The sequence below is a fragment of the Columba livia genome, chromosome 2 (assembly GCF_036013475.1).
Source record: "Columba livia isolate bColLiv1 breed racing homer chromosome 2, bColLiv1.pat.W.v2, whole genome shotgun sequence".
Taxonomy (NCBI): domain Eukaryota; kingdom Metazoa; phylum Chordata; class Aves; order Columbiformes; family Columbidae; genus Columba; species Columba livia.
The window spans coordinates 74,758,159-74,785,523 of NC_088603.1; the positions used below are offsets into that span (position 1 = coordinate 74,758,159).

The following is a 27,365-nucleotide window of genomic DNA, read 5'->3' on the forward strand; positions in this document are numbered from 1 at the left end:
TGAAGAAAACCATTACAATTTCCAGGTCATTTGATTAAATTACAACCTGGAATTCAATCATTTTTTTTTCCCAGGGGAATTAAGTTACTAATATTTTGGTAGCTCTGCTATTATATTTCTAATGATTTCATAACTCTAGTACACTGATCTGTACACTGTCAGCTTCAGGTGTTGTACATCACCAATCTCAGTAATTTAAGTCATTTAGTCAACATCTTGGCTGAGCTACTTCCTCAAATCAAACTATTTTATTAGATAAAAGTGTTCTAAAAAAAAAAAAAAGCAAAAAGACACTACAAATACTTTCTTAAAGATTTGTACATTTATACTAAAACTTCTACCCTAAAACATCTACTATCATTGTAACTATTTAATTATAACAACTTAATCTCTCTTTTTTTAAGGAAAGTGTTACCCAGCCACCTGGACCTACAGCGTTTCTCCCATAGGACTGAACAGGTGGTTGAACCCCTAATTTGTTTCACTTTACTTTAGTGTTTTCCAAATACATACAGCAGACTGTGAACAAGACTATAATTGAGAGTACCAGACACCTGCCATTAAAAGACTTCTCTTTAGTTACAGATAAGCTAGCCAAGCTTAAACAGCTCAAGGTGACATTTTCCACACTAAGTTTTGTTTGCCTCTTGCTTGAGGGAGATGTGGGTATTGACTATTCCTGAGGAAAATAAACACACACAACATGGCAGGAAAAAGTCGGGAGAGAATGTTGTATGGTGTTATGTAGAGATATTCGTAACAGCTCTGGTGTGGGGATTCAGCTTCAAAGATGACCCCGCTTGAATAACTAATTTGCTTTAATTCCTGCAGGCTGCTGGCTGTAGGACACACCTCTCATTAGAGTGTGAGCCATGGACAGCAGGAAAACAAAATGCAGAGGCTGGCTAAGGTAGAGTAAGTGACTTGTTCAACAGAAGATAAAGCTAACCATTTACAGCCTTAATTTCGTGCCCTACCCGCCCTCCCCCCCCCCCCAAAATGCACATACCTTATAGCTAATTTAAAAAAAAATAATAATTTTTCTGAAGAATTAAAAACCCCATGTTCTAGATTTCACATTTTATCCAAGGCAGATACATTTGTAGGGTTTTTTTTAAGCTTGATTTTAACACAATTTAAACATATGTACCGAAGTGTTTCCACATAATTAAAGCCCTTAAAAATTACTTGCACTACCACAGACTAAAGTTTGCAAAAATTAAAGCGGTGCATTTTTGCTATATATTTGAAAGACTAGGAAATCCCCAAACTGGAAGAAGCTGCTGGCCATACAGCTAGGATGACACTACTGAAATCTCTCACAACAGCAGCTTCTTCAGCAGGTGCACATTTAATATTTTCTTCACTTGAATTTATTAAAGTTGTTAAATTGAATAACAAGTTCTTTCAAAGCTAAGAGCAACTTTAAATAGAAAATCTGGAAGAAAAACAAGTTTTCCAGTCTCTAAAACATGACTAAAGAGATCTTTCACTTGATGGCAGGAAGATTTCCACTCTGAACACCTTTAAAAGTAGCAGAGAAGGAAGCAAGACACGGAAGAAGCCCCTGCCCATCACACTTAAAACCACTGGTGATTGCCCAAGAGTTGGTACCTTCCCTTTCTGTTGTCTTTGGTTGTAGCCCAGCTCCAGAGCTGGAAATCATATCTTAATTCCTCTCCCCCAGGAGAGTTCAACATAAGCAAAAAGGTTTCCAACTGTTAGTGCTTAGTTTATTTTAACTAAGTCCTGGTTGGCCCCAGCCACAGGAAAATATTATCATGCAGTAAACACACAAACAAGTATTAATTCATAATACTAAAAAAAAAAAAAAAACAAAACAAAAAACCTAGTATATATATTAACACTGTTAAAAAAGAGTAACATTGTCCTGGCTAGGAAAAGTAATACCAAAGGTAGTCTACAACCTATATTTAATAGCCAGCATTTTTCATGGTGCGCAGGTTGAAAAACTAACTTGTATTCTAAAGGACTGATGAATACAGAAATAACAACAAAACCCAAGAAGATTAAGTGTACAACTTAAAACCCAAGGCCCCTAACTGCATGATTGCAACTGTGATTCAGGTCAATATACAGCCCAGTTTTTAAGGAACAGATATTCCAGTTTACCTCCCAAATACCCACTGTGTGGATAAGGAAAAAGTAAGGTATAGGCAGCACAGGAGGACATGTTGACATTTATATATGGAAGAAACTATGTCCATAAACAGAGCCACCTTTGCCCATGACGGGACCCCCAGTTCATCACAACTATCAACTGCTCTCATATGGAAAAGCTTTGAATGAAACACATATTTAAATCACTCAGGAAAAATTCCAGCTCTAAGGGATTTCAAAGTAGTACTCAAAGAAAAATTAAACTAAACATCATCTGGTGAATGAGCTACAAAGCACCCAATACAGGAAAAAAGACTACAGTAAATTCATATTAATGCCATACTGTGGGAAAGTATTCAAATGAAGGAAGCCATCACCACTTTCTAAAAAGCCACAGGTTTTATCTTTAAGATTAAAATAAGTGTGGTTTTGCTCATCCATGAATTCATGTTTAAATTATTCTTATAAACTGTGGTAAATTAATGTTACAAAGCTGCAGCAAATGTAATTTGCTCTTCTACTGTGTTTTGATTATATTGCAGATCATCTCTCTAAAATTTCACCAGTATTACCAAAACCAAGCCCAAATAAGCCAGTCAGCTTATACATCTTCAGTGTATTAAAAAGAAAAAAAAAAAGGGGGGGGGGGGCAAAAAAAGAGCTCACATATCTCACAATGCAACTACAAAAAGACTTGCAAATGATTTTCTTGTTCCACACTACCCAGGCCTGTTAAGACATTTTGTTAAGGTTGGTAATTTTCTTACAAAACTTGCTGAAGAGTCTGGAAAAATAGTGTCAAGAACATAACCCTAGAAATAGAAAAATAAAAATCCCAGCCTAAAAATGTAAAAACAGTGTTCGCAGAAGTCTCCCACAGTGAACCTACTGTATTATGTTTGGTGGAATTTGGCATTTTCTCTAGAGCCAGTCAATAACAGGAACTTGATCATAAATGCCCTGCTTTCCGGCAAGCACAGCAGCCTCAGCTGCACAGCCTAATGAGTCAGGGGCACACCAGCTTCAGTAACAGCTGGCAGAAACGTCCACCAGAGATGGATAAAAGTTTTAGGGTTATTTTTAATAAAACCAGAGTCAATTCTCTGTCAAAGCAAAAAAAATCCTCCCGTTTCTCTCTTTGTTAACTTATTGATCATGCAGCTCTTCTGCTAGAGTCCTTGCACTTAGAGCACGCCGTATCTGGGGCAGGTTACCATGCTCACAAATACATTTAACTGATTTTGAAAATCACTAGCCTTTCAAATGAGAACGAAACTGAAAATAGCCAGTTTTCCATTACCCTAAAGATATTACCTGATGTCAGCAGATTACTTAACCTGTTATATTCTTCTTATGCCTTTTTAGTTCTTAACTATGTTTTCACATGGTTCACAAGGCAGACTCAGTTTATTGGCTTTTGAGAAGACTCCTATGACATTTATAAGGTAAAAAACATTGTTGAGGGAGAACTAACATATAGCTCAGTTTGTACACCATATGTGTAAGAATCACTTAATATCTAATTTAAGAAAGCCTTTACATGAAGCTCCCTTCCCACAAAAAAAAAAAAAGCTTGCTGTAAGTCTAAATATCTAGAATTTTGATTCTTACTGAAAGCGAAAAATTATCAGTAATCTTAACATATATATATACAATTTGGTATTTAAGATGTCATCTTAATTACAATTAAAGCACTGAGATCATTTCCTATTAAAAAGCTGCTCAAGTTTATTAGTTTAGTGGGGAGTTTTCAATCTCAGTCAAACTGAGAATCAAGATTTAGAGAAAAGGCATTTTCTGTGGTTAAACAAAGTCTTACACACATTCAACATACTGCAGTCACTTGATTCAACATTATAAATCTAAAAGAAATTTCTGAACAGTATCAAAACTGATTCAACACCTGTACACACACCTCATTTCATTTAGGGTAGAAATGCCTGTAGCAGTTTGGGGCCCTCAAATATTTGTGTGGCTAAAATCTGTGCTCAGTTAAAACAAAACAGTTTTGACTGACACCTTTTTGATTAGTGTATGAGTTCTCTAGTTCACATTTGTCAACTTTCAGCAATTGGCAGGAGGGGTTCAAATCCCTGCCTTCATCTGCACACAGTTACAGTGAAATAACCAATGGCCACCACATACACCAAATTTAACCTAGAAAAGTAAGATTTTATTTTGTTACTAAGCTGACAGCTCAACACTTCAACTGGAAGATGGCATCACCTACAAGTATGTCCAAGTCCATGCCTCATGCTTAAGTCAAGGCAGATCCCTGTGGGCTCCCTCCAGCCTCCCAGTTTGCATTAGGCCAGTAGCCAAAATAGAGCAACGCAGCTCCATCCGCTTCTGGCAGGGTACGTTTCAGACAGATTTTTGCAATGGGCACTTGTCCTATCATAGTGCTCTGGCACAAAGTATTGTATTTGCAACCCCAACAATACCATGGGCTACAGCATCATGGGAAACAGATACCAGAAGATAACATGTAAGGGAGAAAGACCCCTCAGATCACTCCCACAAGCCATGACTGTCTCCCTGACCAGAGCTCTCCAGGAACCTTAGAGAGGGGTTTGACAGAGACTATGATTTCTTTTCGCAGAAAATGAGTGAAATGAAAGTGTGCATCAAGATACATTTAATGCCTGCCTCATTGCTGAGAAGATGCGAAAAATAAATGAACATGCAAGCTGAGGGGAAGATCCTTAGCTGGATGCAATATCCACCTTATTGAGGAAGAAATCCTTGCTCTTTCTCTCGCTTTCTTTTTCACCTCAGCTGGAAGTTGCCAGAAAAGAGGGTCCTCAACTTCTAGAGACAGATAAAGAATTTCAGTGCTTTTCTGCTCTTCTGCTGACCATAATATATGCATATATTATTTTGTACAGGATTTTTGTTCTTTTGATAATTACATACAAGCATCATTGAAATATTTATTGAACATGCTCAGGGTTTCTATTGAAACATTTTAGAGAGTAACTTCCAAGCTTAATAACATCAAAACTGAAGTCTTACTGTTCTCCATGTTTATGATATGTAAGAATAAGCAATGTTGCAGTCTCAAAAATATGAAGATACTTAACAACAGTAGCCCACATTTAAAACTCTTGGGAAAAATCCAACATTTCCAACACATTTATGTTCAAAACTGAAAAGGTCACTACTAAGAACCCCAATACACAAGATGACAGTCACCTTGCTACAGCACAAAGACTGTATTTGCCATAATATACCCACACATGAGAGAAAGAAGATACCACTGTAGCACACATGGTGCTTACAGACCCTCTGTACTTGAATTGTGACAAACAATGTCCGTTTCATTTTCTGAGTCCTTTAGAAATCACAGTGAGTCATTGCCTAGCAATAAAAAAAATTGTCACAACCTCAGACAGCTTTCTGATTGAAAGACTTCTGCTGCATTTTAAACTTCAGTCAAAACAGAGCATTGGATAGCTTCAGTCATGTCAAATCAAAATGTTTTTTTAAAAGATGAATTTAAACATATAGGCTATCCACATGACAGAGACATATATGACTCCACAGTGACAAGCCATACAGAATTTCAGGGGTTTGTTTTTGAAATTAATGGCTAACAAGATGTTCTCATACTGTCAAATTCAAATGGCAACAAAACACTAACTCCAAGTATAAAACTGCACACTTTTAACAGCAGAATTAGCATTCCGCAGGCTATTCTCCTCTCAAAGACCAAAATTTAATCTTCTTCACATACAGAAAAAGGAAAACAAATACAATTATACTTGTACCTTCATCAGTTTCCTGAATAGTAAGGAAGCCAGCATTTCTCCATGGTCAAGAGCTTCTTGAGTCTAATTCCTTGAAGAAAGTTGTCTGCAATGAAGCTAAGGTTGCGAAAAAACAACAGTAATCACAAAACCACTTCTTGTGCATTGCTGCACATCAGTAGCAATGGCACAGTTCTTAGAACTGAATTATTTATCCATGAGAAATCCAGACTGTAGGACACACTGCAAGTAAAAACTAAGAAACCTTGGCAAACCAGCGTGTGAAAACATGCCTGGAATCCTTCTGTATTCCAAATATTCCATACAACCCATTGCTTAAGTTTCCTGTTTAACCCCAGTGTATTGTGCTTGCATGGCAAGGTTTCAGTAGCAAGGGGGCTTCAGGAGTGGCTTGTGTAAGAAGCTGCTAGAAGCTTCCCCTGTGTCCAACAGAGCAAATGCCAGCCAGCTCCAAGAAGGACCACACATCTCTAGATCTGCCATATTATAAAGTACTATATTTTATTATCCTCAATTGTCACACCAGCTAGCCATAAGCAAACTCTTCTCAATGAGCCTCACCAGAAAAATAGCCCTGTTCATCTGATGAGCCTGAAAGTCCATATACCAGCACTGCAAAACTTGAAGAAATAAAATGCATAAGAAAACTGAAAATACTCCAAGCATATGTAAGAATAAAGGAAACTAAGTTTTGTGTCTTTGTGAAGACAACATAACCAGAATCTTTATAACATTTATTTTCCACAAGAACCAAAGTGAATATACTTTTTGCCAAAAAATAAACACATACTTCTATTCTTCGTCCGGGTCCAAGATATTTAAAAATTGCTGCCACTAAGCCAAAGCAATACATTTCTTCTCCAACAACCTATTTTGTGTCCAGATTAATAAGATACATACAAAATTTTCGAAAGGTAACATTCAGTGGATGATTTGATATATTATTTCAAGATAAGTTTTCTGCTTGAACAGAAACCTTATCAGCTCCTGAAACTACCCTTTGATGCAGCGGTTCCACAGTTCCTTATGCATGGAAGTAGTAAGTAAATCTCTAAATATCTGGAAAACACTAAATCATAATAGAAAAGAACAAAACTGTTGGCCAACAATGTGGCTTTTTTCAAATATGCAAAAAACTCTAGTCTGGGAATAAACTGGCAACTTCAAGTCCCAGAGTAGGACGGATAGAAGCACCATCAATTACTTTGCTCATTACCCAGTACTGCATCACCACATAGCACACCAGCTGTGACACAGTGAAATTCTGTTTAGAAAGACACATACTTCATAACTCTAGATATAGAGAGAAGACTGCTCGTTGAGGAGGTTTTCTCCCTTCCTACTCAAACTGGGAAGCTGAGGGGCTGACAACAGCTCTAAAGTTAACCATCAGTTTTTCTGAAAGGTTGGACAGGGAGGGAGGACACGGTGGCAGCTACAGCTGCTCAATGACAGTGATTCTGGCAACAACTTTCCTAAGAACCAAAACGCAACCCATAAGCAAGCTTCCTTGAAAAATACTTCCTGTTCATGAACAGATGCAGTTTCACTCACGTATGCTTCCACTGAAAGGCACCATCTCACCTTTACCCTCCATTCCCATTGCTAGCTATATATTTCTACTGTTTTCCCCAGCACTAGTACCTGTGTGGCCAGACAGGTCATCCAAACCTAACGTCAACCAAAAAACCCCAATAGTAGGTTTTTCAGCTCGATCAATTTTCAGTAGTCCTCATCTTTTCCTAGCTCTTCATTTAATAGCAACCTCCAGCATTAAACGTTATCTTCCTCTCCCTGCCTCTAGAAACTCTCTTGCATATTCTGTTGTGGCAGTTGCACATCCCAGATGAGATCCAGAGCCTTCAATAAGGTACCTGATGGCTCTTTAACACCTTTTGTGCCCCACTGTCCCTGTCCCCACATACACACCTAGGGTGGTGCTGACAGTCATACTGTTCCCACACTTGGGGGCAGGGTGACTTCACCTCCACCAGGCTGGGGGGCAGGAGGGGTGGGACCCTCAGTCAATTGACAGGATCCTCAACAAAGGAGGTGCCCAGAGAAGCTTCTGGACCATGTTGTAATGCCCACAGCCAGATCTGACCAGGCTTTAAAATGGGATCCTCACCAAAGACCCCCTGTGAGTGGTCTTCTCAGAGCAGTGGTATTGTGAACTGCAGCTCCCTCCCCTTAGACTGAGACACTGTCTAAGGAGACTCCCTGTGATTGAGCACCTCGCCTCCTCCTGTGGTGAGTAGTTGTTTTCTTCTACTGGATGTATCCTTGAGTGAGAACCCTTGCCTAATCCAGGCAAGCCATTATTTCTTCTGAGTACCCTCTGGTTTTGTTTCTTGTGAGTGAATGCACGCACACTGTGGATCGTCATTATTCTTATGTGGATGTACCTCAATAATCTCCTCAACTGGTATCAGAATCTGTGTTTTGAGCTGTCAGAATGCTAGATAATTTGTATAAACCCTGTTTTTAGTAAGTTTATTTGATAGACTTTTCTGGCTAGAATAAAGTCTATTTGGAGCTGGTTGTCTGCCTAAATTGACTTTTGGGGTGCTTCTGTGACATCTTTCTCTCAGTAGCAGAGGATTTTGGCTTTGCTGAGCTTGACAGCAACAACCTGGAACAAACTGAACCAGAAGATATAACCAGAAACTATACCTTTAGGATTTCTCCTCCTCATTCTCTAGTTTCCCCTCACCTCCTCAACAACATTTTCCACTGGATTACTCAGCCTTTTTACCATGTAATTAATGAACTAAGTGTGGCTAAATGTATTAACAAAGACAGCAGTATGCTAGAAGTGTTAGTTCTGCAAGGCTGGTCTCCATGCTAATTAAGCCATTCCTCCTACAAAATATCTTAAAAACCTAATAACAACCTTCAGCTAAATCCAGATCAAATACTTCATTACCTAAACTATTTTCAAGTGCAATTATGCACGTGCATGCTACAGTATCTGATGCATCTTTGAAATCCACATTAAAGCATTATCACTTGCAAATAAGCCTCACATACATTTTTCAGATGTCAGTAAGCTCAGGTACAGACCAGGGAGGAAGATAAGCATAGAAAGATCTGTACTGTACCATGTTTGCTAGCCATGTTTCAACAGCACTCCCAGAACAGTTATAACTGGAGTTGAACAAAGACTTGTTTGCTTTATAGATGCCAGGAGCCACACACAGAAAATTGCTCACTTTTGAAACAAGTTACTCTCAGTTCAGTTTCTCCAGAGGTCGAGATAATTATGTCCTGGTGTATTATTGCATTAACCGGCAAAACCTGGTGGGGGCAACATGCCAATGCTCAGCTGCTTTAAAAAGGGGCTCCACAATAACCATACAAGGGAAAAAAAAAAAAAAAGGTTTTACAGTTCATTCCATAGAGTGTTTCACCAAGCTGTCTGAGGAGTGACTATAGCCACCTAAACTGTTCCAGATTCACGTTCTATACAGTGATTCCTTTGTCCTGCCTAACCCCACCACATAGACCAGACCCAAGGGGGAACAACAAAAAGCCCTAGAAGAGGAAAGCTGCCTTCTGTCATCTGCTCTGCTAAAAGCATGTCCACATGCACACCCTGCAGCAGCTGAGGAAAGCCTTTACTACTGTATTCAGTTCTCCTTGCCGGTGTCTGAAACAGAAGTGTACAGGTTTTTCTTCACAGTTCTGACATGTCTGCTGTTCCCTTGAAGAAGGTAATGCTGCAGCTACACCTCCTATGCTGTCCTGCCATGAGAGCAGCAATGGCAGACCAGCAAAACAGAAATATATTGGTATTTTTTTTCCAAAGAGACTGACAACAGAAATATCAGGTCAAGTGAGGCTGCCCACTACCACAGGCAAGCCAGTCTATCTGCTTTCCTCCCCAGCACAAAGCTGCACTTGAAGAATTCAAAGCAATGAACATTTTCAACATATGGATTTTTATGACAAAAAACCTCAAAAGGAAAGAGAGTCAAAAGGTCTCTCAGCAAAAATTAGTCCTGGAATTAACGTGATTCATTTGAAAACTTACCAAGTGTTGTCTTATAAGAGTTATTATATATGAACACCTGTAAGGAGCCAGCTATTAATAGTACCAATGAAACTGTCACACAAAACCAAAGAGGCACTACTTGTGGCACTACGGTTAAGGCTGTGTCAGCAGTTTGATTTTCATGACTTTAACACCCAGCTGTAAAAACGGCTTTCAGCAGAAGCAAGCATGTCGCGCCTGTATCCATAGGGAGCACAGTTTGTTTTCACTGGGTAAAAACGCAAGAGTCAACTATATTTTAATACATAATCTCCAAATAGCAAGATCTAGAATTTGCAAGTTGTTTTTGTATACAATCATTGCCAAATAGGAGCACACCTTAAAAGACAGTTTGGTAAACACCACAGGACAGAAACTTGGTAGAGGGCTAGAAACTGAGAAATAAGAGTGTGTGATTTTTCTGTTTTGGCATACATTCTTCAAGAATTAGAGGTATACGAAAGAAAATGTGTGCTAATATGCATTTCACAGCTATAGATCTTTGCAACTTGGCCACCATTTGCTTAAACACAGAATGGCTTTAAGAGATTTATGTTTGAAAAGGTGCCATTTCAGATTCTTCAAGCAAGGAAACCAAAGCCATTCTCATATGTTGAAATTCTCTCAGAGAAAGCACTTAAAAAAAAAAAAAACATCAAAACCACCCCCACTGAAACTCAAGAACTACTCAGGATCAAACTGGTGAACACCGAATTACTCACAAGATTTTAGACCTTCATTAGAAGTGTGGGCTTGTACTTCCTTCAAAATAATCTCTCTTTAATTGATTTTTGGCCACCCTTTCCCTTTTCCTACCATCCATAGCTATAAACTGGCCCCATCCTGTCATTCAACACACAAGCCATACAGTAGGTGCCAACATTTGTAAGTAATTATAGGGAAGTTTTACGAGGGAATCATGAATATCTTAAGTTTACACTGAAATGCCACAGTTTCAGTGAACCAATAGACAAAAATACCTCAACTCTCTGGAGAGTTTCAGAAGTAAACCCATCACATTTTTGGCTGGAAGCACAGTTTAACACCAAAGTCACAGCACACACATGATATAGAGCAACGTAAGACATCACTGAGGCCAAGCAAGGCAGAAATCAAACACACCAACTGGTCCCTCAAACAGAAAGACCATAGGACTGGGGATTGAGACAGAGGTGACAGGGCCACTGCAGTGGTGCTTGGAGGGTGCTCAGCAGGCAGGTAGTGATATGGGAGCACTGTTCCTCTTCAGATCAGCTCCGAAGCAGCAGTCTCACAGCAGCAAGACCTGTAAAAGCACTCAGTCTTTTTAATTGCAGATACACGTATTTACCATACAATAAGCTCTTCTTACTAGGAAGAAGAAACAACACCAGTAATCAAATCCTGTCATCTTTGCTTATCCTAGAGTGCTCCAGATAAATGTTTCCTCATTGCAAGATTAAGTGCTACTCAGGACAACACAACCATAACCATCAGACAGCCACCCTAAGGACCTTTCACAGTCAGCAGAGCAGACATCTGTATAGCCGTGCGATTCATAACACCAGTCTTCTTATCCTAAGGCAGGCACCTGCAGTTTTTCAAGTCGGCCTGCAATTTCTTCATCAGAGAGAGGGTTCTCACTCACCTAGACAGCTGCCTAGTCAACCTCCCAGGTGTAGACACAGTTAAGCAAGAAGGTTCCCACCTGAGATAACAGAAGGCATCAACAGTAACATGGGCTCAATAAAGGAAGTGAAAGGACTTAATTAATTAGTGAAAGTTGACCATCACATTTTGAAATCACAGCAAGTATTTGCAAGAGAAACTCAACCTACTCAGTATCAAGAGTAAGCTGTGTCCACCACTGTAAGTACTAATTACAACATTAAATTATGGGGAAATTGTAAAATTCAAATGCATGTGCACACTCTCATATTTCCTGCTTTGCATACCTTCACATTAAGAACATGTACCAGCAGAAACTTAAACCATTACTTTACAGTTCATTCAGTTTATCAAAATCAATATAGCATTATTACCTAGGGAACATTAGTAGGCAAATTGAGCAGAGACACAGCCTTTAAGACAAGTCTGTGCTATACTTCCCTTCAATCAAACAAGAAAATAGATAGATGTGAGATCCTAGCATATGACTGAAACTTGTAGCTTGTGTGTGACAGAGCTAAATTGTACTGTAAAAAAGAATTAGCAGTCAGTGTTTCCACATCCAAGTTATGTCCCCATTTGAAGCAAGTCTGATCTCTCATTCTGGTTAAACAAGAAAAGCAACAGATAATGTAAATTCTATCTACACTTCACAAATAAAAAAATTGCAGCATAATAATGCATTACCACAAAGGTGTTTTTAATAACACAACTAAATAACGATGCACAATAACTGCAGGAGTATGAAAGTACAAGGAAACTACCAACTGTTAAGAACAGAAATGCAACAAGTATCATTTTGGTCAGCATTAGGACTCCTGTTTTCTTCTTAAATAATGAAGAACTCAAATTAGCAAAAAAAATCTTCTAATTGTATAATGCAAAAAAAGGACTGAAACAGTTGCACTATATATTCAACTAGAAAGAGCTGTAATAAGAATATAAGAACATTTAACACAAATCAGGTGACCTTCAAAATTTTAAGAAATCAAAGACATGAAGCAAAAACACACAGTTACATATTTTCAGTCTCAGATCAGTTGAGAGTACAACTATTTCCCTAAAACAGGCTGGCAAGGGCATAAATTGAAGTTTAATTCTTAGTCTATATGACTTCGTTGCTTTCACATCTTCAAGAACAATTCTCCAACCTTGTTTCACTTTCAAAAATAAAAAGATGTATGCAATTGAGCCTGCAGACCTACAACCACAGAGCCCTGCTGCTGTTCCAAGGCCAGACAGATTCTGAAAAGGCTCTTGCCCTGCCCAGCATCACTGCAAGCATTTTGGGGGAGGAACCCACAACTTGTAAACAAAGATTCTATAAAGTTCTGCCAGTACAGACCAGGCTTGGGCTTCAGGAAAGCGCCACTTGACCAGTAACAGCGAATTCAGCACCAGGAATGCTGCTTTTGAGTTTTGTCTTAAGCATTCTCATGAAACACACACACCTCACAAATCCACTGGCATGCACAAACCACCTAAAGCATGAAAGAATATAATATTTTGTATGCAGGTCTAAAAACCTCTGTCCCTTTTATACTATAGATCTTGTAGGATTTTAATGGCGTTTTAATTTCAGAGGCAAACAGCATGCTAACTTTGGCAGGGATACACTGACAGACTACTACTGTGTAATCATAGGAAAAGTTACACTGACATGGAAACCACAATTATTTAGTTGTATGAAGTCCAGAAAGCGTAGCCAGAAATTTCAGCATTTCAAAACCAAACCTGCTCCATAGTAATGCTTATGCTGGTAGAGAGCGATATCGGTGCTAAAGGCAACCAGAACACCAACCAGCAGCCAAAGACAGAGTGGCTGTTCTTTATCTTTCTAAAAGAGAAATCACAATCAAGAGGAAGCTAGGGTGGTCACCACCAGTACCACTGGAGAAGCCAGACATTGCTAATGCATCTAAAGAGATCCTGGATGCATGAAACAAATGTTAGGAGAAAAAAAAAAAAGCAAGCAAGCAAAACCATCATCCATGACAGCATGTCTGCATTTGACAAGCAGCAGCCTAAACAGTCAGGTGTTGTATCCCAGTTCCCAAATAGTACCAACAGAAGTGTAGTTAGAGACTATACTAGCAGCCAGAATGTACCAGCAGCATATCAAACTAGAAGCATGAAAATCAGAAACAAAGCAGTCAGGAGTATTTCCTGCCTGACTTCAGATTTTGTTTTTCCTTCTAAACATATATGACATTCTACATACCTTGGAAAAAGCTTATTTCCATTCATAAAATGGTAAATCTGTTCAAGCTACTTCTGGCATGGGTTCAGACGTTATATGATACTAATAAGAGAATTTTCTACTCTTTTCAAGTTGCTACATGATGGGGCAGGATTGATTTAAGGCTTCCATTGCAGTGCGGTGACATCCTACCTCTAAGTGCCTATGAATACACAAGACCAGCTACAGTAGATCTGACAGCATATCTTAGCCACAAGCTTCAGCACTATCCTTGAAGGCAGAGCTTTAGAGATTTGTATGCAATATAGATAACAAATAATATTATCTCCTCAGAAGCCTAGAAGAATGCAAAAAGCCAAGAGGCACATATTTAATAGCTATGCAGGTGTCAGATATGCAGAGACAAGGTAAATTCTTGTTACAGGAAAAGCACTCAACTAAACATTCAACATGGCATTTTTTTTCCTTCTGCATTAAATGTCACCACAGGCTGTAGAAATTCTCCTTCGAGGAGAATTCTGAAGCAGTAATAAATGGGTCAAACAACAACTAAAGCAAAGCCCTACAGAAATCTTTCATAAAATCTAACTGTATCTTACTGTATTTGATAGTCAGATTTTTTCCAGAGGAATATTTTCTTCCTGCTAATTCAAAGGTGTTCAAACACAGAGAATGCAGCACAAGCTAGTGGCATCTCACATACAAGGCAAGTACAGTTTTGTGGCTGACACATCTGTTGAATCACTGTACTTAGCTGAACTTCACTACAAATGTGTTGCGGTATTGTCAGCTTCTAACTGGCCGATTTGATGACACAACTGAAGCTGTACCATTATTCAATGCAATAGAGTTGTCTCAGGGCACAATATCAAATGCTGTTCAATGTTACTTACTGCTGAACTAACTGCAACTAGATCATAAAAATCAACATATATTTCCTTAAACTTAGTTTGCTTGCTGTCAGATGATATTCGAGTTACAAAGCAAAATTAATGTCTCCCACAATAAAAAAAAAAAAAACAAAAAAACACTTTAGAGGGAAATACACCTTTAACAGGAAATACACCTGAAGAAGGAAGCCTGCCTTAGGTATACTACTTTGTATGTATTTGTGAATACATGAAAAGAAAAATTGTTGCAACATTTACAAGGCATATGAGGAAGTTCAGTTGCTTAATGACACATATAAAAAGCAGAGGTGATAACAGACAAGCTAGTTTACATCAACTTGTTTGGCAGGCTTTACAAAAGCTTCATTATACATTTAGGTTGTAAAGCCTGTGCACACCCTAGAAATATAACAAGCTAAATAGACTTTCCAGTAACAGTTAGAGGAATCTGGAGAGAATTCCACTCTTTCACCCCACCTCCTATAACTTTGCCTAACTTAAAGTTTTGAACATAACTACATCCCCTGGTTCATATACATATGACCCAAAGGAACTTCTTAGCTAAGGTTCAGGAAAAAACAAACAAACCAACCCAGTGAATTCATATGAAAGAAGCAAGGAGTGACAAGTATATTAAGAAAAAATATTTTATTTTGCTCATTTAGCTAAAAAAGAAAAGTAGCAAGAAGAGATTTAGAATACGAGAGCACACACTGGCGAGAGGGGAAATTATACATCTACCATGCTGATTTTGTGTCATTGTTCACCTAGTGCTTCAAGGAAACCATACTTTTCAAAATAAGCCTGAGTTGTGCTAAGTCTGAAGAAGCTGGGATAAAGTTGCTAGAAATTGTCAAAGTCCTTCCTGCCTCCCAGACTAAATGAAAGCATAGGTAAGCGCAAAGAAAATCAGTCTCAGTACCCTTCAGAGAAATAAGGTGTGAGCAACAGAAAGCACCACTAGGATGAATACCAATATCACAACTGCACTGAAAAAACCTTTTATTCAGCTTCCTTGCATTACAGCAATCAGAGTGGTAAGCTTTGATGTGTTCTTCACACAGGTCATCAGCAGGTTTAAGTACTCCATTTTCCTTGTCCTTCTGCATAGCTATCTATTTTCTAAGAAGCTCACTCGCTGGTGTGGAAAGCTCAACAGCCAAAAGAACCTGAAAGAGACAATCAGAGGACAGGAAAAAAAAAAAAAAAAAAAAAAAAGGGCAAAACTTACTGGGAGAGGATGAAGTCACAAGAAAAAGCTTTTCATAGGAGCGGTCTCTTCAGTTTGGATTTGCTGTAGGTACATAGAGAAGAGGATGCTTCAACTCTTTAAAAACTTAGGAAACAGAGAAATACAGGTTCTGTCTACACTGACAGTCACCAATTAAGAAAAAAAAAAAAAAGCACACCACAAAGACTATGCAAGTAGCTTGCTGCTGGCAATAGGATGCGCTTCCCTCCTTGTCAGCCAGGGCAGCTGCAGCAATAGCCCCCCACTGCATCAGAAATTTTCATGATAAATGTTGCGTGGAGGAAATCAATTTCCCAAACCCAAACTGAGCACCATGCTTCTATCTGTTTCATATCTTAGCACCATTAACATGAACTTCATTGTTTTATGTTTCCCAGAACACTGTCAGTATTTTATTGACTTTCGCAGCAAGTACACATCACAGTATACAGTACCTTATAACCCACTTGATCTTTACACTGTTTTTTGATCCACATCCTGTACATATCCTGTTCAAACACAAGGAATCAGATTGCCTGCACTGGTCCTTGAGTTAATACCTGCTAGCTGAGCGAGGCTACCAGAACTTCCTTCTCTAGTGAGCAGCTAGAGAATAGACTTCACTGGCAGTCAGAAACACTGAGCAAAGCTGTGCAAAGACAAAAAAAAAGGGAAGTTAATACACCACAGCACATATTAATTGTGCATCAGCCATACTTTTTACCATTAATGTCTCCTAGCTCACTTATGCTTGAATACCACCACTAACTGCACTACTCTGCCAATAAAGACATTGGAATACAGCTGGGTTCCTCCAGGCAGGAACAGAGAGTAGGCAATATCCTGAACTCCCAGTTCTTGGAGAAGACAACAGCCCTGCCAGTCTGCGCATATCATTGTGTAGTATGAAATACAGATGAAAGAGTAAAGCATTAGACCATGTACTTACAGATCTATTTGGTAAGAGGCCAATACACTAGCTAAATAAGACTATCTGGTATCCCTCCTCCCATCAAAGCTGGACTCAAGACCACCAAAATTCAGGCATCTTTATGAAAGTAGGACCTCTTTTCAGAAAATATTCTAGTCACCCATTTCAGTATTTGTTATACTACTTTTCAGTAAAATACCTTTTTCTCAAGAGTTTTGGATGAAACTTGATGGCAACACTTATTTATAACCTGTAAATGGAAAGACCTGGAATTATATTTTAGGGAAGCCTGAGTTTCATGCCACAGCGACTATTCATTTGCTGCAGAGTTTTCAACAAGCTGTTTATGCCATCTTGTCACAAATTGCAGGTGTTCAACTTCTGATACTGTGGAGGACTCACAGAATCATACAAGTTTATGATGGAAGGGACCTCTGTGGATCACCCAGTCCAAGATACCTGCTCAAGCCAGCATCAGCTAGAGCAGGATGCTCAGTGCCATGTCCAGTTTGGTTTTGAATACCTTCAGGGACAGACACTCCACAACTTCTCTGGCCAGGCTGTTCCAGTGCTTGACCACCCTCATCATTTAAAACATAACCACCCAAACAAACAAACCCACCACACAACAACCAACACACACCCTCTCAAGTTTAAACAAAGTTTCTTGTATTTCAATTTGTGCCCAAATTAGCATCCCTAATTAGTTCCTAGAACTAGTATGCAGGAACATGACTGTTACTAATTAGTCCTCTGCATCCTCAAACTGAGATAAGGATGTTCAATGCATCTGAATTTCTCACTCAATACAACTCTTGTTTATTCACAGACAGCAATTAAAATAGAGTACCTGGTTTCAACCAATATTTGTTTAAAGGAAAAGGCAGCAATACTAATATTTAGCTTTAGCCAGAAACCAAGACAATATTTGTTTTAATGAAAAGGCAGCAATGCTGTTAGTTTAGCCAGTTTCAGCAAAAACTATCCTCCTATTCCTATGCAGAAAAGCAATCCTTTGGATTTTACCCTTCACCTGGCAAACTGATGTCCTCTCTCTGGTACAACAGGCTACAAATGTTTCTCTACATCTGCCTTCCAGGTATACACCCACTCCTCAGTTACAAAGGTTCCCACATCAACACTTGGTCACAATACTTGGAAACAGTTAAACAATTTTTTAGAAAATATTCTCTTTCAACTCTTCTCCAAGAAACAAAGTTCTTTTAGCCACAGAGTATCAGATAGTTTTATAGTCACACTCCATACCAGCTATTTGTTTTTTGTTTTTTTGTTTTTTTTTTTTTTTTTTTTTTTTTTTAATGTTAAGCAATGAGTCATGTTCCCGTTACTGGTAGTTTGCCCCACAGAGTCTGTCTTGCCTGGTTTCATTCTCAACAGTAAATCTTGTTTTCTCAGTATCTTTCACCCCCTCTTTCTCACACTATATGACCTGTAACACCTGCATAAAACTTATACTACACTTGTGTAGGGGTCTGGTGGGTTACAGGAATAGCAAAGGCCATAAGCAACTGATGGAACTTCCAATACAAGGAACACAGAGGCAGACCTCATATTCTACCTACATCAAAAAGAATGTTCTTGCATTTCTGCACACACACTTGTCATCATTATTTAAACGACCTTAGGGTTTGGTTGAATTTCTGAGGCTGCTACCTTAAGTTTTCCCAAATAGCAGTTGAATGTGACAGAATGGCAGGCAAGAAAGCAGAAGCTGGTGCTTGTATTGCTGCAGTAAGAGCTCTCACAAGGCAGAAACACAACTGCTTTCCTCATCTACAGTTCGCAATAGCCTCTGGCCATGTATTGACACTTGAGTTCTAGTGCATCCTTTAATTTATAACAGAGCTTTATAAGAGCTTGTTGAATGATCTTGGTCTACAAACTTTTACCTTGCTGTTTCTCCAAGTAAAGCAGGACAGCACCAGACACAAAACAAACATTATTCACTGCTGATAATTCCGTGACTAAGGGGGGAAAAGTAGAAACATCAACATATAACCTCGTAGTTAGCGTACTTTGTGGTATTTCTCCAAGAAGTCTTAGCGTACTTTGTGGTATTTCTCCAAGAAGTCAAGCACCTAAATACTCTTACAGGCATCCGCATACAAAAAGACAATCAGACTGACTGAAGTGTAAACAGACTTTCAAATGGAATTTTAACTGACATTTAGTCACAATGCCTAGAAAACAATGCTGTCAAAGCACTGCTTTAGTATCTCCCCCAAATAAGAGACAAGACATATCTATATAGCTAAAAATAAATCTGTTAGTTATACAAGTATCTGATTCAAAATTCCCCTTTTTACAGGGTAATTCTTCAAGGTGAAGTTTGAAATGTCCAGAACATCTGTTTTGCATTGTCAAAACACTCTCCCAATAAGAGTCATGTTCTGATTTCGTAAAAAAGATATTTTCATTTTAACATACAAAACAGACCTGTTTCGTTTGAAATACTTTTCCTTAAATGAAGAAAAAAAGTGCTTTGTATTACTCACAAGTACCCTACCAGCAGACCAATACCTACATGACACTTCAGAAATGTTTTATCCACCCAACCACATCAATTGCCTCGCCCTGGAACTCACTTCAGCAAAACAGTGAAGTGTGGTTCATCCCACTGCTGTGGCGTGAGAAGGGAGATAAGGGAAACCTCCGTACTGCAAACAGAACATACAAACACCACTGGCTACATGCTTGGAGTCTCTTATCAGTAATGCAAGGAGTAGAACAACATTGATTTCCCTCTAACCCCACACGTAAATGCAGAATTTGTAGAGTTTCATTTACCTGCTTTGATTTCATAGAAACTAAGGTCCAGCACTTGCAGCCAGAATGTCACTTAAGTCATGATCATACAATTACAGAACTGGTTTTCCTTTGTGGCTTCAACAGGCGCATTGCAAACTCCTGTTATTTGGCCAAAGGTCACAAAACCACCTTCCTATCAGTAACACATCCACCTGCACAGTAACTACCTGGGAAAGAAGAAGTCTGAGCTCTAGCTTTCACTTCCTCATACGTGTACATTTTACACATGGTAATTAAATTTAAAGACACATAGCAATAGGACTTTCATTCAGGAGGTGGGACATGCGAGTGTGCCTGTTCTCAGGTAAGAAACAGAATCCAGGTCTCCCATTTCTGCATGAGGCCTTTCCAAATAAAATGAAAGCTATTATATTGAAATAAAGTAAGGGAGTGAAAGAGAGGCAAGGAACAAGTACTATGGTGACGCTAAGTTAATTTAAGAAAAGTGGGATGAGTATTCCTAGTGGCAGATCTCAAAATGATGGAGGACTACAGGATACCAAAAGAGGCCACCCTCAACATAAAACTTTCATCCTAAATCAAGAGTTTGTACATTCTTGTCACTAAGGCACCCAGCCTCACTGCCTGACTTTCAGGTATCCCAGGTTCTTCACTAGTTCTGGTTCTCCACATGTTTCAACACTAATGCCTGACAAAATTAAGACAGAATAGCTTCTTTGAAAACAGAGAAAAATACCATAGAGAACACAATACTGACAGAACCATGGTGTTGTAGTTACAGGCCTCTAACTTACTACCTCTGATGAAGAGAAACGTGCTTCTGTCAACAAACTGGAAGACTGTTCACACAGCACCAAAGTAGTCCTTGGGAAAGCTCTGACTGTGCTCTTGCTACAAATAAACATCAAGCAGAAATGTTAGTATACACAGATTATTAGATTTTCCTCTTCTCAGACATAGTTATATGTCCTTGTCAAACAGCCACTCAGAAGGGTTTCCTTAACACACTATTGGCAGACTGTTGCTAACCCATCAGAAGTGAGGGCACCAAAGAGTCTTGTAAGAACACACAAGAACAGACATAAAAAAGTAAAACACAAGCAGCAGGTGAGCATTCAAAGCGTAATCCAGGTTCTCTTGGATAATGGATGAAAGCTGCTATAACACTATATTGTCTCTGGATTTACTCTCTCACAAAAGCTCTCACAAAAGGTCAGGTAGCTCTTCTACTAAAAACAAAACAAAACAACAAAACACACACAAAACAAATGTTGACTAACATTATCTTGGGGGAAAAGAACAACCTGTTTGTTTCAACATGTACTTTTGCACAGTCCTCATGGATTTTTAAACAATCCACACCAGCACCTCGCAAGTGGATCTGCAAGGCTATCAGGACAAGTCACAGTTGAAAGGGAAGAAGTTCTTCCATGTATGAAGATGCCACTGATTAAATGCAAGCCATAAAGGAAAAAAGCTGTTCGACTGGGATTCTAAGCATGAATGCTTACTGTGCAATTTTACCTACTTAAGAGGTTATACCAGTCACAGAAAATACAACCTCCAAGCAAAAGTCATTCAGCACCTTCCAACAGGTAGGCAATGCAGGAGCAGAGCAGTCTTTTTCCAAGTAGTGGGCAACATCTACATTGCAAAGTAAAGTGTTCCTGAAATACAAATAAGTATGTCCATGGCAGCTTTCATTCAGCACCTGCTCACCAGCAAAGGCACAACAATGCAGACCTCTGCATGGACAAACAATCCAGCCCAATATTCAAACTACCTGTTGAGACCATAGCAGCAAAAGCTACAAACTGCATACATCAGCACTGCTGCAGGTCTCACCAGGTTAAAACTCACCACTGGCACATCCTTTTTCACAGTACGGAAGTTGTTCCAAGGGAAACTGTGAATTTTCTTTCCATGAAACCTTTCTCCTGCACCTTCTGATCAAAGCATCAGGACTCTGAGAGCATCATTATCCCTACAAGCAACATAGCCAAAAAATATGAGACTGCAATGAACGCACATGAATACAAAACAAGTGGCTTGGGGAGATGCTTTTCTTAACCATTCAGATTGGGGTATAAAGCAGGTACTGACTGTAAATGCGTGGCTGCCCAGTATGCCAAGGAGACAGGTGACAAAGAACTCCTTTGAGTGACAAGCCTGCTCAGACAAAACCCAGCTGCAGGTTGCCTCACACCTGCAGTGGTACCACTGCATTACTGCCTTCACCACTTCAGACCATCAGGATGAAAAGTCCCAACACTGGCTCATTGTTCTGTTTTTCACAGGCATGGTTCCTTTGTCATTGATGCTCATGTCACACCTCATCTCAGTACAGGTTACAATGACTTCTTAGGAATTCCTGGTAAGAGTTACTACAAAAGAGTCCAAAGCTGCGAAAAAAGAGGGATGTGCCCCCCTCCTACACATACACCTCTAGCCCCCAGCCCTACCCACGCGTGGGGGAGGCCAGAGAAGCCTTTTACCTCGGGAGGGTCTGTCCGCCCCTTAACAAGCTAGGGGCTGTCAGACGGAGCCGCCCCACACCGCGCAGCCGGCAGCACGGACCACAAGGGGACGCGGGCAGCCGCCCCGGTACAAGGTGCTTCAGAGGCTGGAAACGTACCGGAGAGGATGTGGCACCGGTGGCCCGGGAGAGGTCGCCGCTGCCGGCGAACGCGCCCGGCAGCCCCACGCCAAGCCCTCCGCCGCCACTGCTCCCACGCACGCCCTCGGTCACGGCTGCCCACGGGTGCCACACGGCGGGTGTCCGCCTCCTCCGGGAGCCCCACGACACGCGGCTCCCCACGCGTGGAAAACCTAGGACGGAAGGGAGCCCCACCCGTACCTGCCCGGTGATGCCGGTGATGAGAGCCACCTTCCTGCCGTCCATCCCGTCGCCGCCGTCTCCCGCTGCAGCGGCGCAGGCACACGCCCCCTCTTGTGCCATCCTGCCGGCGGCGGGCGCGGCCCAGGTGCGGAAACAGCCCGAGGTGGAGGCGCGGCCGCCGGGGGCAGGCGCACGGCGCTGGGGGCGGGCACAGAGGGGAGCACGCCTGCCGCCCCGAGCGCTACCTCTGTTGCTTCGGCTGCCGCGGCATTTCCGCGCTCGCTGCCCGAGGGCGCTCCCGCCCCGCCCCGCGGCGGCCACAGGTGCAGTCCCGCCGCTGCTGCCACGGCCGCCACCGGCCCAGCCCCGCGCAGGCGCACATACGCCAAGGAGCCCCGGTTCGCGCTCCGCTTCAGGCAGCCCTCCCCTCGCCTCGCCCCGCCCTCCTCGGCTCCGCAGCCAATCAGAAGCCCCGGCACTGCCTTCAAGGTACAGGCGACGCGTCTCTCCGCCTGGAAGCGCCGGCGCGCCGGGGCCGAAGGAGGGCGTGGTGATTGGCTGAGGGCGGGCAGCGGCGGGGCGTGGCCTGCGCGGAGGATGCCGCCGCCGCGAAGCAGGGGAGACGCCGACTTCCTAACCGCGTGTTGGGGAGGAGGATGCGGCAGCGGCGGCGCCACGCGAGAAGAGCAGAGCGGGCCACGGGCCCTCCCCTCGCCGGGCGGCGCGGAGGGCTCAGCGCCCCCTGTGGCGTGGAGGAGTGGGTGGCGGCGCTGAAAGCACCGAGTAGCGGGAACTAACGCGCCGGCGGCTGGTGGGGACACTGGGCCCCCGTAGCCCCTGCGCCCATCGCTGCCCATCGCTGCCCTGCCGGCTGTCCAAGACATCAGAAAGCAAACCCGGGAGTGCCCCAGCTGCGGGTGCAGCTCCGGGTCAAAACGCACTGCCTGTGAGGCACGGGGAACCTCCAGCTATGGGGGAGACAAAACTGCGCCAAGCTGGTCCTCCTGAGCTTCCTTACTTGTGGAAAGGCTTGTTTGTAAACGACCCAAAGGCTTCTGGAAAAGGGATTTATAACAAATATCTAATCTTCTGGTGAAGCACTGGATCAGCACCCTCTGTTACTGAGACAGCATGTCACTCTGTCATGGAATCATAGAATGGTTTGGGTTGGACGGGACCTTCAAAGGTCATCAGTCCAATCCCCCTGCAATGAGCAGAGACATCTCCAACTAGATCAGGTTGCTCAGAGCCCCGTCCAGCCTGGCCTGGTATGTCTCTAGGGATGGGGCATCTACCACCTCTCTGGACAACCTGGGCCAGTGTTTTACCACTCTCATTGTAGAAAAAAATTGCTTCCTCATGTCTAGCCTGAATCTCCCCTTTTTTAGTTTAAAACCATCACCCTCTGTCCTATCGCAACAGGACCTGCTGAAATGGGTGCCCCCATCTTTCTTATAGGCCCCTTTCAAGTACTGAAAGGCCACGATTCGCAAGGAAGAAGGGTCCTGCCCATATTTTAGTGTTAATCCCTGAAGGCCTTCACACTGGAGTTTCCTCATTGTGTGCTTGGATGGTGGGACCTCAGCACAGGCAGATAATTGTGTGACTATTATTTTACTGTTATTATGGCTTATCATGGCATGTGGTCAAACATTACCTGGTGTCAGTAAAGTCCAGAATTATTTTAAACAAACAAAATGTGGAGTGATGGGAGCATACTGCCTTTCAAGTGGAATTGTCTGAAATTCTGAATGACTTTTTGCTCACTCTTCCACATGCTCACAGTTTAAATCACCTTGTTGCAGCCTCATTGTGATGGAATGAAGAAACTGCATTATATCACTATTACTCTGTTGCAAGATTCATGCCAGTCATACTATTTCTGCATCTTGTTTCTGAAGCCTTTTCCTGGGCACATGCAGTTTTATAAGGTTGGCAGCGCTGGCTACTTACTACTACTGCAAACTGATTTCACTCCACTAGTGATTGCTGTATGAGTGTATAATCTGAGATTCAAATGAGAAGGGATGCCACAATTAATATGAATGCTGCTCTCATAGTTTTAAAATTACACTGGAGACAAAAAGCTCATAAAATTCTGGCAGTTTCAGAACTCCGTACACCAGAAATAAGGCACAAAAGGTGGGGTTTTTTTAATTATTTAAGAATTTAGGATTTGAGATTAGAGGGAGTTAGGAGCAAGTTTTCTTTGTTTACTTTTTTATATAGATCATTCCCTCTCCTGTTAGATCAGAGATGCATAAGGTAATGCATGAGTTACAGTATTTAAAATTGTCCTTTATGTGACCAGATAAGCTTGTCATTTCTAGCTTTTGCTGGCAGTCCATTGAATATACTCCAAGGTAAAGCTTGTCTCTTTATGTGTTCTGCTCTAGAAAGCAGTGAACAGGGCTGACAATACAAGTCCTGAAGCTGGGCTAGAAGAAGAGCCCTCATCACTGGGGCCACCATGTGCAGCTAAGAGGCTTTTTCTGGCCACTTTCTCCAAACAGGATTTCTCCTACCCCAGTTGTCCAATGTCCCACAATAACTATTTTTCAAATGTAGCATTTTCCTTGACTGTTATTGCCAAAAGCTGACAGGGGAAGCCAGTTCACACCTTTCATAACTTGCCTGATTAACCAAGTACATCAGTTGAATGACCACCTTGTCCTGTGGTTGTAGTCTCAGGTGACAGGCACCTTGGGCTTGTCCCCTGTACAGAGCAATAGCTTTCCTTCCTACTCAGCATGTGTATTCCCAAGTGATCCAGAACAAAAAGACTACAATCTGTGTTGCTTTTGCAAGGGGAGCATCTCAGTCAGACTGTGCTGAGAACACTTTAGCAGAGTTCATACTTGTATTTTTGGTCAATACTAATACTAGAAACAGGCAGATGAAGCCAGACAGGATGTAGCCCAGTTCAGGTTCCAGCTGACTGAAGGAAAAAAAAAAAAAAAAGGCAAGCATTTAAGCTGTTTAAATTTCTGTTCCATTTATAAGTCTGGCAGTGGTAGCTGCAGACACCACTAGCCAGCTACCATAATCCTGCGAGGTCTGCTCCTGGCATGCACTGAGGCACATTCCAGGTTTAATGCACAAAGACCATTCTGTCACCAAAGTCTTCCAAGGTACATTTATGGGAGAGACTGAAGGCTCGATTGTGGCACAGGTACTAGATTTTAGCTATGTTGCTCTACTGTCGACAGCAATTTATGACAGACTACAGCTGAAAACTGGACCAGCAGCCCCCAGGGACCCCAGGATTAATATTCACTCTGAGTGTTAGCCTGCACTGGTGTCTTCATGCTGCCTCCAGCACCTGTACCATTGCATGTGCTGCCTGACATACAGCTATGTCTGCCCACAACATAGTCACTTTTTCACATGTCTGTGTGGACCTGGCTCTGGCCTCTAAAACTGGCAAGGCTCTCATGTGAAGAGGAGACAGCAGACTGACGCACATCTGCATCTCCAGCCCCCTGGAATCCCTGTAAGAGGAGATGCTTGTGTGAGCATGGGTGTCCAGTAAAAAGTTTTATGCCCAGCAAATAAACAGCCTGACAAGCTCTGAGGAGATAAAAAGAACAGCATGTGTGGCATTAACTGGAAAGCTGCCACCTCAAGAATTAGGGAGAAAGAGATAGGAGAGACATGCAGAAATTAGTTCGGTGGTAGTGGATAAAAATATGTATCACAGGGAAAGAAGGATAGAAAGCACAGCTGATTGAATTCAAACTGGTTAAACTAGGAAATAATGACAAGGAGGAAGCACAGAGATAAAATTAAAGAGAAAATAAATGTTGCTGAGAGTAAGGAGGAAAGGAGTAATACCAGAAAAGGCTAAATTGTGTTAGATTACCAAAAACACCATCTTAAATGTTAAGAGATACCGTAGTTTAGCCCCAGCTGCTCCCAACAGCATCTAAAGCCACCTGCTGCTCCCTCACTTCACCTCTCCCCCACCCCTGGTGGGATGGGGAGGAGAATCAGGAAACAAAGACAAAACCCATGAGTGGGGATACAACCAGTTTTACAGAAAAGTGAAGAAATATGAACAAACAGTAACAACAGCAAAAATGAGAAAGAGAGAGAGAGGCAGTAACTTCAGAAGTATAAATTACTGATTTGAAACAGTTATGTTATTCACTGTGGGACAATGACATCGCTGGTATTATTTCATTAACAGTGTCACCCATGCTAGAAATACTTTTTCCACATTTGATACATTTTGCTGCAGGAAAAGTTGATGTGATACCAGTATATCCTGTTCTGTACAGGGGTTACAAGTTATCACTGGAGTGAGTTGAGCCCTCTTTCTCTGTATCACTCAGTGCAACAAAGGGAAAAACTGATCATTTGCGTCTGTCTGAGGCTCTTGTGAATGATCCACATCCAATAGTTTAAGCAACTTCTGCATCAGTCTGCTGTGAACTCCATCAACGCAGTGTCCAGTGATCAAAGAAGAACTCTGTCCAGAATATGTTGCACTTTGCTTACCTTCAGCTACCAAATACCTTTGATCCTGTCCCTGGCTGTGACGTCCACAGTGACATCTAGGGAGTATGCAAAACCCCACGAGGGCTGGTTTGGAGGCTGCAGAAGGGGAGCCAGAGGAAGACAAATAGTGCATCTGAGCATACTTTCCTTGCTGAGGAGGTTTTAGTTTATACAGGCAGGCAAGTGAGGGGACTGTGGTAGGCCTAGAAGATACTACAGAAAGAGTTTATTTCTCTTTTCCTACTTCATTGTTTTAAAGTAATGGCAGAAAATGATTGTATTCGTTGACTTCACAGAGCTAAGAAGCTGTGGAGAGGGATGTATCCAAGGAGGGAGTGGCGAGTCCAGGGGAGATCCATCACAATGTGAAAGAAAGCACAGATGTCGCGTGGGGAAGAGCACCGGATCTCATG

General features: G+C 41.5%; 1 protein-coding gene across 5 annotated transcripts in view; it reads right to left on the reverse strand.

Moving 5' to 3' along the window:
- The window catches only part of GMDS (GDP-mannose 4,6-dehydratase), a 419,817-nt gene extending 396,741 nt beyond the window's left edge, over window positions 1-23,076 (reverse strand). Inside the window, exons 1-6 of one of the 5 annotated variants that reach the window (XM_065052536.1) lie at window positions 22,471-22,885; window positions 21,474-21,597; window positions 20,411-20,504; window positions 17,023-17,073; window positions 16,348-16,541; window positions 15,893-15,955 (exon numbers count right to left, since the gene is read on the reverse strand). Coding sequence is in view for 3 of the 5 variants with exons in the window: in XM_065052532.1 (XP_064908604.1) it covers window positions 20,411-20,504; window positions 21,199-21,257 (153 nt within the window). In the remaining 2 variants the exon portion in view is untranslated. Of the gene's footprint in view, window positions 1-5,891; window positions 6,174-15,892; window positions 15,956-16,347; window positions 16,542-17,022; window positions 17,074-20,410; window positions 20,505-21,198; window positions 21,598-22,470 lie in introns of those variants that run through there. The other 4 variants (XM_065052532.1, XM_065052535.1, XM_065052533.1 and 1 more) reach the window with 4 other exon arrangements.
- Window positions 23,077-27,365: the final 4,289 nt, after the last annotated feature.